Source organism: Hippocampus bargibanti, linkage group LG17 (genome assembly GCF_051943395.1).
Source record: "Hippocampus bargibanti isolate YZ-2025 linkage group LG17, ASM5194339v1, whole genome shotgun sequence".
Taxonomy (NCBI): domain Eukaryota; kingdom Metazoa; phylum Chordata; class Actinopteri; order Syngnathiformes; family Syngnathidae; genus Hippocampus; species Hippocampus bargibanti.
In genome coordinates this window covers 9,734,561-9,752,009 of record NC_142750.1, presented here as the reverse complement: position 1 = coordinate 9,752,009, position 17,449 = coordinate 9,734,561, and the positions used below count along the sequence as shown (strand labels likewise).

At 43.5% G+C, this 17,449-nt stretch overlaps 1 protein-coding gene across 2 annotated transcripts; it reads right to left on the bottom strand.

The window, feature by feature from the left end:
* Positions 1-872: 872 nt before the first annotated feature.
* On the bottom strand, positions 873-16,115 carry rapgefl1 (Rap guanine nucleotide exchange factor (GEF)-like 1). 2 transcript variants are annotated; one of them, XM_089018210.1, is made up of 16 exons: positions 15,349-16,115; positions 12,983-13,206; positions 10,288-10,366; positions 9,976-10,171; positions 9,804-9,901; positions 9,503-9,615; positions 8,415-8,585; positions 8,256-8,353; positions 7,624-7,746; positions 7,364-7,542; positions 7,093-7,183; positions 5,644-5,694; positions 5,474-5,561; positions 5,318-5,382; positions 4,119-4,173; positions 873-4,044 (listed from the first exon to the last, which is right to left on the bottom strand). In XM_089018210.1, exons 1-16 carry the CDS (start codon positions 15,579-15,581, stop codon positions 3,920-3,922), a joined length of 1,989 nt encoding a protein of 662 aa, XP_088874336.1. In that variant the 5' UTR covers positions 15,582-16,115; the 3' UTR covers positions 873-3,919. The 2 variants fall into 2 exon arrangements, with proteins under 2 accessions (XP_088874336.1, XP_088874337.1); XM_089018211.1 differs by having other exon boundaries at positions 8,415-8,582; positions 15,349-16,113.
* Between the last annotated feature and the right edge of the window lie 1,334 nt (positions 16,116-17,449).

Genomic DNA, 17,449 nt, shown 5'->3' with positions numbered 1-17,449 from the left:
GGGTGTGTATGTACTCTCATACCCCGCGTATTTACCACTTTTGGGCACAACGTGCAGTACACCTTGAAGTAGACGCAGATTGATTATTGGAGAACATCGAGACAAACAATCGACGAGTCGCCATTCAAGATTAGGCTATTGTAAATGTACTGGATCTCGATCATCAATATTGGGGAAAATACAGGCAAAAATGGCCAAACAACAGTACAGTGAGACCTCAATTTACGAACTTAATTGGTTCCCATACAGAGTGTGTAAGGCGAAAAGTGTGTATCTCAAAAAAAAAAAAATCCCATAGGAAAATATTAAAATGGCAATAATCCGTTCCCGGGTTTCCATAAAATATACTTTTCAACTAAATAAGCCTTAAAACTACACACAACATACCTTATTCTATGTATAATAAATGTGCTATTGTATTGTAACGAAAGAAATACACTGCATTGTATCATAAAGTCACTTTATTTACATTTGTGATGGTCATTTATGGCTTGATGGAATGGGGTTGGAGGTCGAAGGTCAAAGGGAATTGCTGTTTGGAAAGAGAGGCGCATTACATGAGGACTGTAATTAAAGAAATAAACTGTGCTGTAAAATAAAGTTTTATTTCCGTTTTTGATTGTCGTTGATGGCTTATGGAAGGAGAGTCACCTTCCATAAGGTCGTGTGCTTCCGCCGAAGATCACTCCGCCAGCCGTGGTGGGTGTGTATTATGAAAATAGTGCTTATTATAAGGTTTAATTTTCATAAATTTGACGTTTGTAAGACAAAAAGTTTGTAAGATGAGGTGTTTGTAAGTTGAGGTCTCACTGTCATAGCGTTCAAAATGTACAACTTGCGACTTCCTCCGAAAGATGCCAGCGCAGACAAAATTAACGGTCGGACATCAGCTTTTATTTTGGCAACTGCAGGAGGGAACATGACAAGATTTTGAAGTGCAGAAAAGTCACATTACAAAGAATCCAGTTTGAAAAATATCCCACTTTCAAATTCAAGCGTCAACGTTCTGTCGTTTGCTTCGCTAGCGGACTAGCTCCTGAGCTAACCCGCCGCGGTCTCGAAACGAGATGGCCGCCCTCGCTGTTAACGCGGATAGCTAACTCCCTGCAGCTATGCCGAATCAACACAAAGCGGAAAATGAGCCAGAAGCTTTTTACGTAAAATAGATTCTGCCTCTATTTACACCGCAACTATTTACACAAACGTCCCAGCCTGAGTGATAAAAGTAGCAACGTGAAGTTAAAAGTTGTCTTCATCTCTGGGGGCAACATTTCGAGATGGCTGTGGGCATTTGAGATGGTTTCTACACCATAAGAGACTTCATTAAAAAAAGTCCATCTAGAACCTGGATCCATTTTCATCTTAACTCATTCACTGCCAGACGATGTATAAAAATGTGTCATCTCCAGTGCCAGGGTTTTTGTTATTCTCACTTGAATTCCAGGACCCACAGAATATTGAGTTTTAGGACTACATAAGCATTCAGTACAGCATTAGAATCGTCTCTCTTCTTTCATCAGAAAAAAAAAATCCTAAATTATATGGGTCTGGAGTTATATGAGCTTGAAATGAGGGAAGCTGTACAAAATACAATGCAATACATATTGGTTTATATAGCGCTTTAACAACATCTGAAGCTGGAACAAAGCGCTAACATGAAAAAAAAGGCAATGCTGCCCCCTTGTGGAAAAAATAAAACATTGTGAGAGGCCAGGGCCAGTGCTTTATCGGCACCCAAGCATGAAAAAACAAAACCCGAATAAATTTGAGAATGGCAGTGAATGAGTTAAATTGTAGGTATGAGTGAAAATATTGATCAGATCAGAAGAAATGCACACATGCTCATACGATTGGCAAACGGATAATAACAAAAGAGACATAATGTCTAGCTTATTCGTTGACAAATGTTGGTCTGCAGGACCCACTCGAGATCAAATCGGGATGAATGCGGCCCCTCAACTCAATTGAGTTTGACACACAGTTGATCAACCCGAAGCCGCAAAATAATCCCACAAAAGAAAGTAAGTAAGGTGTCACCTGATTTTTGTTGATGTGGCAAATCCAACCACACTTTTTCTCATATTGCGTAACTCTTCCTATGTTGCCACCTCGAGTGGACATTTTCGGAACTACATCTATGTGGCCCATCTCAGACTACTAAAATGTCATTTTGGGGGAAATTTTGTCACGTTGCTAATAAAAGCGTTAGGAGGACAATTCGTCAGTCCTGGAAATCGAAACCTTTGTGCCTTGCCAGTCCTTCAAAAAAAAAAGTCCAGTTTAAACCTCGCTTTGGGACTCCAAATACATTGCTTATGTTAAACATATCAGTCAACCAATGTAGGCTTTGCTTGTCAAAAATATTGTGCACAATAACTAAAAAACACCACTGATAATGACAATAATAATAATAATAATAAGAAGAAGAATTATAATAATGAGGTCATTGCACGACAATAGAAGAAGTAGTAAACAAAACCTCGCAGCCCTGAGGGTCATCAAAGTGCTTCACCAGAAAACTTTTTCTTTCCTGGGTGGAGGCGTCCGCTCACGTCACACGGAAGCCAAGGAAAGGAAACGAGGAACGCAAGTAAGGAAAGGAATTAAAGTGAACGAAGGACATGAGGAGAGAAAGGTGATAAGCAAACGAAAGGAAAGAACCTGAAAAGTACAAATGAGATTCACTAGCCAAGAAAGCATATAAGGAAAGAAAAGTAAGTGGAGATCTGAGGAAAGGAAGCAACGGATGTAAACAAAGTGAGGGGAAGGAATTGGAACGGAGCAGGAAGTATAGAAAATAAGCGAGGAATGAAATACAGTGATACCTTGGCTTACGAACTTAATTGGTTTCCAGAAAGTGTGTGTAAGGCGGGAAATGTCTATCCCAAAAATTAATTTCCGACAGGAAACCATTAAAATGAGAATAATCCGTTCCCAGGTCCCCATAAAACATAATTTTATACTTTATAATTTTCTAAGCCTTAAAACTACACAAATAACACCTTATTTTATGGATAATAAATGTGCTATGGTATTATAATTAAATAAATAAACTGTACTGTATAATAAAGTCGTTATATTTACATTTGTGATGGTCGATGGCTTGATGGAATGGAGTGGCCGCTTTCATCAGCATTAAACACTTGATGAGGGACGTAACCTCTCACCATCTTGAGGAATGATTCCTTGTAGGTGCTTTTTCTGTAATAATTGTATCTCGTTCTTCATCAATTGTGATCTGTTTAGCTGGGTTGAGAGCTTTTTGCATCAAGTGTACAGATGGCTTGTGCGGGTTGTTTGTTGAAGCCTGATTGATGGGATATTTTAACCTTGCAGTCTACACTCTGCCATTGAACTATCAAAGTTGAAACTCTCTCACTGTCGTCTGCCTGTCTCTTTAATGTTTAAACCACACCCCTTCACTGCTACGTTCTTGACCAATCACATAGCTTCAACCGAAGACTGGGGGCGGGGAATAGAGGACAAAAACAGTCGGCTGCCATTTTGTTGTTAGATGAACGGGCTCATTCGCGAACGACACATCACTCATTGAGGCAGCTCCGTGTACGAAAAAAGTTTGTATGCCAAGGTAAAGTTTGTATGCCAAGTTAAAATTGTCATAAATGTAACGTTCGTAAACAGAAAAGTTCGTAAGCCAAGGGCTTCGTAAACCGAAGTATCACTGTACGGAAAAGTGGTGAAGAAAGGAAGCTGAACGTGTCGTTTGCTGTGTGTGGGCAGAGCCAAAATGGACGTTCCATGTTGACAGGAAGGTGACAAGTTTGTTCCGATTGGCTGGAGAGTATGAAAATGAGGGTGAGAAAAATGGGGACAGTCACCATGTCTCCTCTTTGTCTTTGCGTGGTGGTTCCTAACGGGTCCTCTTCGCGTGTTCGTGGTAGGGGGAGGACAGTAGGGTTTAGCCGTCTCTGGGCTCCAGTTTGCAAGACAAGTCGAAAAGCAGGTTCTGGTTGTCGATGACGTGCAGCTGCCTCACGTAGGCTTTGGTCTGCAAATGGGAAGGTGACGTCTCCGTATCCATTACTATTGGCGGGAACAAACATACTCTTAGCTCCATGTGTACACCCGTGTGTCTGTACATGCGTGCGGGCATTTACCCAGTTGTCCACTGCGGTATCTGCGGATGCTTCGCACCATGTCAGCCACTTTGTGCTGGACAAAAGTATCAATCAATCAATCAATCAATCAATGAATCAATCAATCAATCAATCAATCAATCAATCAATCAATCAATCAACCAAAACTTAATTTCTACACTTTGACCCTTACATGAATGTGAAATGCAGCATAAAGGTGTTCCACATCATAAAACAGGAAGTAAACAGAACAAATGCTTTCTTTGACTTTCAACTCCGCTTAAAGGACATCGGACGCCTCCGGACAAGTTGTGTCCATAATTTGTAAAATCACGTATTTTACAAAGATTCCACGGCATATCGCTATATTTTAAGATTCGCGCTGAATATTCAGCCTGATGATGATGTCCGACGTGACGTCACGTCTGGAACGCCCTTGACCAAGAACGCGACACATAATGCATTTTGGGTACTTTGTTTGGTCTGAAAACTTTGTGTTGATGGTGAAATTAGAAGGAAAACACATAAATAACGCCAAGGTGAATCGTTGTGTGTTGCACCAAGACTACTATTTGATACTAGTTGACACAAATTCCCAGCAGACAATTCAGCCCATTTCCAACGGAGCTTGGGCGCCATCTTGACACTACATTGGAGTCCTGACGGCTCGAATTGATACGGGAAGACTTATTTAATTGATTGCAAACATTTATGCTTTCCTCTTCAGAACTATTTGAATCATATTCATAACTGGATGTGTAACAAGAAAACATCTTCTCCGAATCTGAAGCCATTGTTTTGATTCTAGAGCAAGGCAAAACGTCCTGACGTGACGTCACGAATAAGGGGGCGGGACCTTCTAAAACTCAGCATCTCAGAGGTCATTTTGAAGTAGTTTTGGGACACTTTAAACACATTTTTATTGGTGTTTTGCATTTGACTAAAAATATCAGCCTGCGTGTTTTGGGTATTTTAGATGCTATAAACCTTTTTCTGATGTCAGTTCGGAAACAAAAAAATGGTGTTGGTTGTCCATTAAAACTGCACCTGGTTTCATCCTTTTTTTTACTTTAATTTTTGTGTTGTTTGGATCGGTGTGCAGTGTTTTGTTCTCAGCCACTGTTGTGTGTTTTTTTGGTGTGCTTTATAAATTAAACGGAATTGAGTTGATGTTCAAAGGAAGCGGGCCTAAAATTGAGCCTTGAGGGACACCTTCTTACCATTTTGTCAAAGTTGACAAGTTGGCCGTGAAAGGTTTTACAACTCTCGTGAAGAAAAGTCAAATCTGCAAAAAAAAAAAATAATAATAAATAAATAAATAGCAGTTTATTTGGAATTGGTACGTGCATGTGTGCCAGTGCGGGTGTCCAACGTGCCTTTGAGCAAGAGAGGCGTGAAGGGGATGAGCGGTGGCGTGAGACTGGTGATCAGGTCTCTGTACGATTTGTGGTTTCGGGAAGGATCCTGGAGGTGATAAAATCGCTAAATTGTATTATTCAATAGACACATGGGGTGTTGCACTCCCCCCCCCCTAATAAATTCTTACCGTGATGCTTTCAAACTGTTGAAACTGTTTCCGGAATTTTCCAGGAAGACCCTGACAAACCAAACATGACTGTTAATATGCTTCTTCACTCATCACTAGAAAATGTTCACACTGTACAGTGAAACCCCGCCCCCTCTGCCTTTTCATTACCAGTTCCAGTTTTGCCATCCTGCTCTTTTGCAAATTTTAGGTTGGGAAATGTTCTGCTTTGTTAATTTTGAGTGCAATTCCACCCTCGGCCATTAGATGGTGGGAAACTATTTTGATTGACTTTGTGTAAACAGGAAGTACAGCAAAGAAAGAGCTCAGCCTAATTTTTGTGAAAGATAACCAAATATGACCCCTCTCTCATCATACTTTTTACACTATCTGTGGGCATGATTATTGATATCATCAGATGAGTGGTGAAGTTTGTTAACTCATTCACTGCCAGACATGCAAAAACGTGTCCATTCCAGTGCCAGGGTTTTTGTCATTTTCACTCAAATTCCAGGATCCACAGAATATTGAGTTTTAGGACCAAATAAACAATCAAAGCAGCATAAGAAACCTTGGACTCTCTACTTAAATCAGAAAAAAGTAGTGAATTCCTAAATTGTATGGGTATGAGTTATATGAGCTTGAAATGGGGGCGGATGTACAAAATACAATGCAATGCATACATATTGGTTTATATAGCGCTTTAACAACAACTGAAGCTGGAGCAAAGCGCTAACATGGAAAAAGGGGATTGCTACCCCCTTGTGAAAGGGAAAAAGACATTGCCAGAGGTCTGGCCAGCACTTTATCGGCACCGCAGCAAGAAAACATTTGGAAATGGCGCTCCGTGTCATATTTTCAATTTACGAATACATTCGGGGATGGCAGTGAATGAGTTAATTTTGAGTGCAATTCCACCCTCTGCCATTAGATAATGTGGCACTATTTTGTTTGACCTTATGTTAATTTGACTGAAGAATCTTGAAAACAGGAAGTACAGTATACAGCTCAGCCTAGTTTTTGCTGAAGATAAATGTGGCATCCTCTTTCATCTTCTATTGTTTTTTTGGGGCTTGTACTATGATCCACTGCTGAAAAGGACACATTGATCCTCTCGTCTTTCATCTCGAACCGCTTCATGTCACAAAGAGGGTACGGAAAGTGCTGGAGAATGAATGACTCTCTGTTGTGAAAGCGCTATATAAATTAGAATGTATTGTATTACTTTTTACACCTACAAAAATCATCTGTGGGCATGATTAGTGATATATATCATCACATGAGCCGTGAAGCTTGTTAATTTGTAAAAAAAATGATTGGATTTGTTTTGTTTGTCTTCTATGTCGGTGTCGCTCTCACCACATGTTGTTAAAAATTAAGTGCTGCGAATGCTGTTGAAACAAAGATCTAGGAATCCTTTGAAAATAGTATGTGTCATGCGTGTACATGTGTTGCATCAACGCATGTTACCTCCCAGGTGAGTCTGAGTCTGCTGAGCGCCGGGTTGTCCAAGCCCAGGAGCACGGCCAGAAAGGACAGTAGGTCCTGCTGTTGTTTGCAACTGAAAAACACACGGGGCAGGATAAGTCTATTCACGGGCTCGTCAATGACAGGACTTGGCCAAAGCGTGACGAAGACAGAGACAGACGGAAGGACAGATGGATGCCCAGAAAGATGGCTTGATGGACGAATAGATGGATGAAAAGACGGAGACAGATCAACGTTGCTGTTTTGGTCTCACAGCGCGGCAATCTTGATGAACTTTCTGAGCAGCTGAATGCGTTTGGGCAGCGAGTGGCATTGCAGCGTCTCGGTGGCCACCCAGTGTTGCACCTCGCTGCAGCGCTGCAGTACCAGTTCCAGGTTGAGAGGGCGCCAGCGGGACTGTTCGCCGTGGAACACATAACACACAAACTCCACCTGGGACAGGGTTGAGGGGGAGGCGGTAAAACTGGACGTCAAAGGACGTGAAAAGGTGCCGCGACGTACTTTGCAACCGACCTCATGCACGCAGCTGAAGAGCTCCCAATCAAAAGCCACCAACTGGTTGGCCACTTCCTCGGCCGACATGTCGTGAAGTTTGCTGTCCCCGGGCGTCCAGTGGATCTCCTCGGGAAGAGGGAGCTGATGGGACAGGACAGGGAGTGATGTCCAAAATAATATTTCCTTGCCTTTTAAAGGCAAACATTCACAGCCACCGTTATGAATACAATACAATACAGAGAGAATACAGTGCCAGTTTTTGTCATTGTCACTCGAATTCCAGGACCCACAGAATATTGAGTTTTAGGACTACATAAACATTCAATGCAGCGTAAGAAACCTTACACTCTCTTCTTTCATCAGAAAAAAAGTTATTCCTAAATTATATGGGCCTGAAGTTAGAGGAGCTTAAAATGCAATATATACACATAATATTATGCAATATATACACATATTGGTTTATATAGCGCTTTAACAACACCTGACGCTGGAACAAAGCGCTTAGCATAGACAGCTATCATATAAATAAAAAAATAAATAAAGCAGTCACAAAACTTAGGAGAAAGCCTCAGGGGGTAAAATTAAGATCAAGTCTGAATCAGAATGCTCAGTTATATATTTTTAGGTGTAAAATAATAACGTCTACTGACCAGGGAGTCGAGCTCGGAGGGTTGGCAAGTAAACAAATGCGTGTTGACCCCCAGTGTGGTGAAAACGGCTTCATCGCTTGGCCGGAACACCGCTTTCTCTACGGGTACACAGACTTTTTAGTCCGGCGAGTGCGTTTGGGCGGCACGTGGCGGACCGACCTCCGGCAGACGTGACGGCGACCAGGATGAGTTTGCCAGGAAGGAGCGGCCTCTCGTCGCTGTACTGCAGCTTCTCACGCACCAACGCCAGTATGTCGTCCACGCGGCATGACAGCCGGCTGCGGATGGTCACGTACGAGTGGTCGGGAGAGTAAACCCTGCAAAAAACTGCTGAAGGGTCATTAGCTTAGCATGCGCATTAGCATACTGGATTCAAAGCATCAGTGGTGAGCGGGGAGGGACGGCCTGCTCTCAGTTTATTAAGTTTATTAACTCATTCACTGCCATTCACGAATGTATTCGGGAATTGAAAATATGACGTAGAGCGCCATTCCCGAATTTGTTTGGGTTTTGTTTTTTCATGCTTGGGTGCTGATAAAGCGCTGGCCATGGCCTCTGGTAATGTTTTTTTCTTTTTCCACAAGGGGGCAGCATTTCCATTTTTTCCATGTTAGCGTTTTGTTCCAGCTTCAGCTGTTAATGTATTATTATTATAAAGCACTATATAAACCAATATGGATGTGTTGCATTGTATTTTGGAGAGCCACCCTGATTTCAAGATCTTATAACTCCAGACCCACACAACTTAGGAATTAACTATTTTATTATGAAACAAAAGAGTCGAATAATAATACTACATTTAATTTCTAAGCGCCTTTGAAAACTCTCAAGGACACTTTCAGTCACTGGATTTTTTTTTTGTGTGTGGGTGAGCAGCGGCAGACATTCACGCCAGCGTTCACTCTCCCCGGAAGTAACACAGCAGCAAAGTTATGGAAGGAAGAGGGAAGGAAAGAATGGACAAAAAAAAAGAATGTTTATGTAGTCCTAAAATTCAATATGATGTGAGTTCTGGAATCAAGTGACAATGACAAAAACCCTGGCACTGGAGTGGACACATTTTTGCACATCGTCTGGCAGTGAATGAGTTAAGGAGAATGGATGCCATAGATCTTTTTTTATGCGGCTTTGTTGTTATCCTCCGTCTTTAATGCTTTGTGTAATCGCACAGAGATGCTAGTTGCCTTAACGCAAACCAACATATGTCCCAACCCTCCGCACCACGGACAAGCGGCGCAATGTCGTACTCTCATCAGAGCCCCTGAATGCCTCCCTGGGCTGGAGGCAGGCATCGATTCTCCGGAAATGGCGGAAGAGCGGTCGCACCTGCTTCGTCCGGCTTTCCTTCTGCTCACTGCAACTGGACGCACACACACACACACACACACACACACACACACACACACACACACACACACACACACACACACACACACACACACACACACACACACACACACACACACACACACACACACACACACACACACAAAAACATCACACCTCATCTCTGCGTGCCTTTATGTGTGTCTGTGCGTGACCACATACGAGCAGCGTAAGATTTGCGTCCAACGTTCCAGTTTGACAACATCGTCAACCAGGTCAGGATGTGTACTCAGCTCCTGAAGCGCACAAACGTACAACTCCTGCACCCACAATAACAATTATGGTCATTGATTGTTGGTCAAGGTGTGTAGTAGTTGTGTAGTTGTGTGGTCACCTTGGGGAACTTGTCTCCCTCCTCCTGCAGTAGTTCTCGGTACGTGTCGAGGTAGCGAAACGCTACGCTAAGCACAGCCCGCTTCCTACGAACGCCATCTGGCGCCAGCTCCGTCTCCCCATACGGTTGACCCCCGCCACCCTCTGCTAGCTCCTCCTCCTCCGCTCCCGGCCCATCCCCAGCACGCAGACAGAACCTAAGCATGATGTCAAGGAAAGCAGAAAGCCACAACAAAATTCCTCGGTGGACGTTCAGACGTGTCGCGATGCGTGTCGGGTCGGCGCCTCGTGTGAGGGCGTGTGTGCAGGATACTGCTGCAGGAGAACTTGCTGGAAGGCGTCGGCCGTCAGGAAGATGGGATGAGTCAACATGAAGTCATCCAGAAATGTCTCTAAGGGCACCGAGAAAATCATTACATTTGGGGAAAAAAACAAAACAATAGCACATTGATCAATCAATCTATCGATCGAGATATAGTTGCGGCTTGGAATTGAAGTGGATTTACGTTGGAGAGGGGATGTGAGACAATCTTTTCGTCAATGGATGCTACAGCTTCGTACAGTGAGGCCTCGGTTTAGAAGCACCGTGCCTTACGAACTTTTTGGTTTACGAACGTTAAATTTATGGAAATTATACCGTCTTATATTATGGGTTCATTATTTGGCACAACCTTTGTGTTCAATTAGGCATTGTTTCTCAAACTGCAGATCCCCATGCTGACCATTTGCATGTCAGCGCCATTTTTGCACCTGAGCTAAGTGGAGCTCATATCTCAAGGTGCCGCACCATTTGAATAAAATACTTTATTTTATTTTGTAATACTCCCACAAACATGTTTCCCAAATTACAGTGAACCCTCGTTTAACCCTCCGAGGTACATTCCAAAAATAGGTGAAATCCACGAAGTACAATGTAGTCAGCTTTTTTTTTTTTTTTTTTACAATGCAAAACTGGACATGCTGCAGAATGAAACAAAAAATAAAACCTCTTTTTTAATATTCATCAATTCGTCCTGACTCCGCTGCGCTGTAGCCTCTTTTTTTACTGAAGGAGTTTTTCTCCGAGAGAAGAACATTGTCATCGGTAGTTGTTGGCACTCTCTTTTTTTTGTCTTTATTTTTTTGGAGAATAGAGACTGGCTCATGGAGCATTCTGCTCCATGAGCTAGCTAGACTAGCATGAGCTAGCTATTTGTACATTTGCATGCCATTAATAAAATGTAAAAAAAAAGTTTTCCACTGAAAAAAAATCCGCGATGCACTGAAGCCGCGATAAGTGAACCGCAAAGTCGTGAGGGATCACTGTATTATGAATGACATGACATTTATGATGCTTTGGGTAAGGAAACGCGCATCCACGGACACACTCGCCGAAACATTTTCAGACAAAATTAATATTCAAAATGTGTCCCAAAAAACTGTCCAAACGTGCTGCAGTTGGTGTGTCATACTAGAGCCGTCCCCCATTACTACCCCCCCCCCCCCCCCCCGGCAAATGGTTACCATGGAGACAGCAAGAGGATGCAGAGAAAATGACATGACCGCTCTCTGCGTGCTTGTGCGTCTGCGTGATGTGCGTTTGGGCACATCGCGTGACGGTTACTTGAAGCCAATTGATTGCCATGATGATTGAACGAAGTGCGTAAAGCGTTTACATTTTAGTCATACAACCAGACACTAGGAGGACATCCAGTCGGCATGTTAGAAAACAACCACACACACACTCCCACTCATTAACCATCTTGGACGCTCGCATTCCTTTACAAGCACAACACATTTCTCCGTCTAAGTGCAGTGATTATGTAAGCGCACACGTCTCAACAAGTTTTTTGGGTTAGCCGACTGACTGACTGACTGACTGCCGACTTCTCTTTCAGATATTAATTCCTGTGAAGAGTGACTGTGTTAGTTGTCGTTTTGAAAAATATTCTGGGGCGTTTTTGTAGCATTCTGGCGGGGTTCAGTAGTGAACCAATCAATTGGTTGTAAGCTAGCCGATGCTCGCTAACCATGTTTACTTGAATGCAGCTGTAAAAAGTCACTTGTCTTTGCAGTCTTATTAATCCTAAACTTTGGACATTCTGTTGCATGCGCTTGTTGATTTGGAAGTCAAAAACGAATCGCGGCAAAATGTCTAAAGTATAGTCAAACACATCCTTATATAACTCATTCACTGCCTTTCACGAATGTATTCAGAAATTGAAAATATGACGTAGAGCGCCATTCCCGAATGTGTTCGTATTTTGTTTTTCTCATGCGTGGGTGCCGATAAAGCGCTGGCCAAGGCTTCTGGCAATGTTTTTATTTTCCACAAGGGGGCATCATTTCCCTTTTTTTCTGTTAGTGGTTTGTTCCAGCTTCAGCTGTTGTTAAAGCGCTATATGAACCAATATGTATGTATATCATTGTATTTTGGACAGCCGCCTTCATTTCAAGCTCATATAACTCCAGACCCAAATAATTAGGAATTAACTGTTTTTTTCTGATGAAACAAGAGAGTGTAAGGTTTCGAACGCTGGATTGAATGTTTATGGAGTCCTAAAACCCAATATTCTGTGGGTCCTGCAATTTGAATGAAAATGAAAAAAAACCCTGGCACTGGAGTGGACACACTTTTGCACATGTCTTGCAGTGAATGAGTTAAATTGGATAAGTGTCATTTAAAAATCAGGGATGCAATGCCACCACAAAAAAATGGAGGTTGACATGACGAGGGGTGGTGAAATTACTCTGGTAGCATCGTGATGCAGAAGTGAGTTGATGATTTTCATTTAGACAAAGCTTCTCATTCATGCCATGTAGTGGCATGAAATTACATTTTAAGCCACAGGTGTCAAAGTGAAGGCCCATTCAGCCCATGAAACAAATCAAGCATGTCAAGTGCCATTATATTTGCTAAAGTCCGAACCAAAATTTCAAATTGTCCCATGTAAACCACAATAACAGTCATTATTATTGACTTCAGATTTGAAAGCTACTTATTCATTCATTTGTTGTGCGTTTGTCACCTGTGCAATTCACGAAGCGTTTTCCCGCTACGCTGTCCAGCACGGCGAGCATCAGGTTTTGGGGAGTGTCGGCGTGAACGGCGACGTTGCCGCTGTCAGCCGCTGGGCTAGCTTCGGAGCTCTGCTCGTCGCCGGATAAGGACGGACTGCGCGCGTCGCCACCGGCTGTTCCGTTGAGCGAGGCGCCAGCCGGCGGCCAGGGTGGCGCATCCTCGCTGTCGGGGCTGGGGTAGAAGGCAGGGTACAAGGGTCAAAAGTCAGCTAATCGCAACAAATTGCACTGTATCAACGTTGTCTGCGAGTAAGTACATTTGTCCGTTCAGTGCGGATAGTTTTGTCATTACGTTTGGATAGTTTAAACGTGAGGTTTGCGGGAAAAGAGTTCCTTGCAAAACATGACTTACCAAAATAAAGTCTGACACAAAATTTGTCAAAATTGAAATCTAATACAGATAGAGGTGAGACTGATAAGCGTATTATTGATCTACAGTGATACCTCGGTTAACGAAACCCTCAGCTTACGAACTTTTCGGTTTACGAACGTTAAATTTAACATTTTACCTTGGCATACGAACTATTTTTCGGGATACACACAGAGCTGCCACAATGAGCGATGTGTTGTTCGCGAACGAACCCGTTCTACTTAAAGAAAATGGCAGGCGGCTTGTCACAGTTTGCATGGTGGTGTTGGCGGGTGCGGATCCCAAAAAAGCAGGCAGGAGGGAGCAGGAGGTTGTGTTTGATAGATTGTATTAAAATAAAGTCAACAGGAACAAAATCTAAAACATCAAAATCATCTGAGCAGAAAAAATACAAAGTATCAAAAGAAAACCAAGATTAAAAGTCCGCCACGGTTAAACAAACACATGCACTGCACACAATGCATACAACAGCATACAACAGAATACAATGCGTTCAACAATGACATTCAACAATTATCCGACACCGAATAGTCGTGCCGGGGGTCCTTTTGAGTGTCACTGATTGGAAACGACCAGCACCTGTGCAGGTGCAGGCAGGGCCGACAGCGCCACCCATTGGTCGCCAACCAGATCATGACACGGCTTGTTTTGGTCCTCTATTTCCCGGCCTCCGTCATTGGTTAAAGCTACGTGATTGGTCAAGAACGCATCAGTGAGGGGCTAGGGGTTACAGAGTTACCTTGGCATACGAACTATTTTTCGGGATACACACGGAGCTGCCACAATGAGTGATGTGTCGTTCGCGAACGAGCCCATTCTCCAAAAAACAAAATGGTGCCTGGCATTTTTTTGTCCTCTATTACCTGCCCCCAGTCTTCGGTTAAAGCCACGTGATTGGTCAAGAACGCAGCAGTGAGGGGAGGTGGTGTGGGAGTGTAGACTACAAGGTTAAAATTCCCATCAATCAAGCTCCGCAAATAATCCGCCCCAGCCATCTGTCCACTTGATACAAAAAGCTATCAAGCTTCAAGCAAGTTTAGCGATGCCAGCTAAACAGAACACAATTGATGAGGAACTAGGTCAAATTATCGCAGAGAAAGCACCTACAAGGGATCATTCCTCAAGATGGTGAAAGAAGCCTCTGTTCCTCATCAAGTTTTTAATGCTGATGAAACTGGCCACTCCATTCCATCAAGCCATCAACGACCATCACAAAGGTAAATAAAACCACTTTATTATGCAGTACAGTTTATTTCTTTAATTATAATACCATAGCACATTTATTATACATAAAACAAGGTATATTTTGTGTAGTTTTAAGACTCAGAAAATTAGAAAGTAGAAAATTATGTTTTATGGGGACCTGGTAACGGATTATTCTCATTTTAATGGTTTCGTATGGGAAATTAATTTTGGGGATACACACTTTTTGCCTTACACACTGTCCGGGAACCAATTAAGTTCGTAAGCCAATGTATCACTGTATCTGATATTTGTACGTGAATGAACACCCACAAACGTGCATGAGTTAGTCTTGTACAGAACTGACAAAATGTCAGTCAATGGACTGAATTGGAACATGGACGTTGATTTCATTTCATAAAGGTGCACTACAGTAATGCTCGTCACAATCGCATCAATTCAAATTGCTAGTTTGAAAGAACCGAATGTTGTTTTTTTTTTTTTTGGGGGGGGGACGCGGCGTGATTTCGTCAGCAAGCATTCTGCTTTAGGAAAGGCACCATGAATTTCTTCTTCCATCGTGTCAACGCAAGCATTTCAAAAGTGGATCAGCAGGTTGCTTGAGCCGAAGGATGTTCGTGATGTCATTGTGCTCCATGCGTTACGTAACGACCGCGTCCCCCGCACCATTCCCTCCCCCACTTTCTCCTTCAAACAGCACCACGCGCATGCACGCTCTCACGCACGCCCTCGCCCGCCTACCTGAAGACCTCGCGGTGTTGCCCCCCCTCCGGGGAGGGCTCCCTGAAGAAGGGGACGACGCGGGACAAACTGGCCCTCCGACGTGCCGCGGCGATGCCGCCGCCGGCCTTGTCCGGTCCTCCTCCGCCGCCTCCCGGTCCGGCTCCCGGTCCTCCTCCTCCTCCTCCGGCTCGGCTGAGCGCGCTCGTCTGCTTCTTGAGGAACTTCTCGAGCGGCTTCATCCCCGCCGGCATGGTGGAGACGGTGGCCGGGGGGTCAAGAAGGACAGGACGGGACGGGGGGGAAGACAGGCAAGGTGTCTACATCACAAACGCTCGTCTCTCGCTCGCTCGACGCTTGTCCTCCTCCGTCGGATGCCGCAGCTTCCCTCAGTCAGCCTTCGCCCCCAAGCCCCCGCACACCCCCGAGTAGCTCTGCTATAATGACAAGTGCACGTTCGCGCGGCGCTGGCCACGCCCCCGCCGCCTGCTGCAGTCGACCGCGCCGGAAAAAACGTCACGTCACGTTGCAGCACAAACGCGCGCGTCACTCTCCCTTGACGTTAAATTCAAATGGGAACCCGTTTTGACGCGTCCTGGCATACGGAAGCACGTCCACCATATTGGAGGTGGCAAATAGGCCCATGAAGAAGGTGTGTCTGTACTATGAGCATAGGATGTCGTCCAAATAACATTTGACAAGGCCTGCGACACGCGTTCTCAATATCAAGTTATTATTTATGCAGTCGTGGCCCATCAAGGCCTTCTCTGCTGGCCTAAAAATATTTGCATCACAGACTGACTATTACATGATAATTATATTTTGTTCATGAATTCTTATAAAATAATTCCAAATTGTCTTTCAGATTCCTGTCATTGCTTTTCCCCTGTTGTGCTGCTTCCATATGTGTGTTTTCGTAGTTTAGCATTTAACCAATCACATTTCAGCCATCTTTGTTACCAGGGTCAGATTTCTAAATGGACACGTTCACAATCAGTTCTATAATAATAATAATAATAACAATACATTTAATTTACAAGCGCCTTTCTGAACACTCAAGGACACTTTACAACAGGGGTGTCAAAGTCATTTTTTGCCGCGGGCCACATTGTAGTTATGGTTTCCTCGCGAGGGCCGTTATGAATTTGGGGAACCCATTAGAATGTTTAAATCCCTTCAAATATTACATATAGAGCGCACAGCAAACTAATGAAGAACTCATTTTCAAATCTGAAGTCAAGAATAATGACTTTTATTGTGGTTGACATCCAAAAATATGAAATTTTGGCTCAGATTTTAGCAATACATGGAATTTAACAAGTTTGATTTGCTTTCGCGGGCCGAAAAAAATGATCTGGGGGGCCGGATTTGGCCCGCGGGCCTTGACTTTGACACCTGTGCTTTACAATTAAAAGAACAATACGCAGAACAATAAAACCATAAATAAAATGATAAATAATACAATAGCTGATTAAACTAGACCATGAATGCAATTTTAAACACATGGGTTTTGAGGTGGGATTTGAAAGTAGGAAGGGAGTCAATATTACGGATGTTGGGTGGAAGTAAATTCCAGAGTTTAGGAGCAGAGCGGCTGAAAGCTCTGCATCCCATCGTGGTGAGACGGGCAGAGGGCACGTAGAGGTGAAGGGCGGATGAGGATCTGAGGGACCGAGAGGGAACGGAAATTTGAAGCAGGTCAGATAGGGGGGCAAGGTCAAGGATGGCTTTGAATGTAAACAGAAGTATTTTGAATTCAATATGAAGTTTAACAGGGTGTCAGTGGATCTGCTGGAGGACTGGATGATGTGGTGAAAGGAGGGGGTTTTAGTGATGAATTTTTAATTGACACCGAAAAGAAATGAGTTACAATAGCCGATACGGGAGGTGACGTGGATAAGGAGAGCAGCGGTGTGAGGGGCGAGAGAGGGACAGAGACGATTGGTATTACGGAAGTGGAAATATGCCGACAAAGTTATGTTATTTATATGGGAGTGAACTGTCAATGGAGAGAGAGAAACTGTTTGCTTGGTGTCGGGTGGATTCGGGACCGAAAAGTTCTGATGGCCCTGTCTCATGAAATGCATTGTCGACATTACTCTGTAGCTTTAACTAAATTCTG

What these genes read in the sequence shown, in the direction of transcription:
- rapgefl1 (XM_089018210.1), bottom strand. Translation starts at nt 15,581, where the DNA reads ATGCCGGCGGGGATGAAGCCGCTCGAGAAGTTCCTCAAGAAGCAGACG. An exon ending in AGGGAGACAAGTTCCCCAAG is followed by an intron (nt 9,902 to 9,975) that starts GTGACCACACAA and finishes TTGTGGGTGCAG; the next exon opens with GAGTTGTACGTTTGTGCGCT. An exon ending in CACGCCTCTCTTGCTCAAAG is followed by an intron (nt 5,383 to 5,473) that starts GCACGTTGGACA and finishes TTTTTTTTGCAG; the next exon opens with ATTTGACTTTTCTTCACGAG.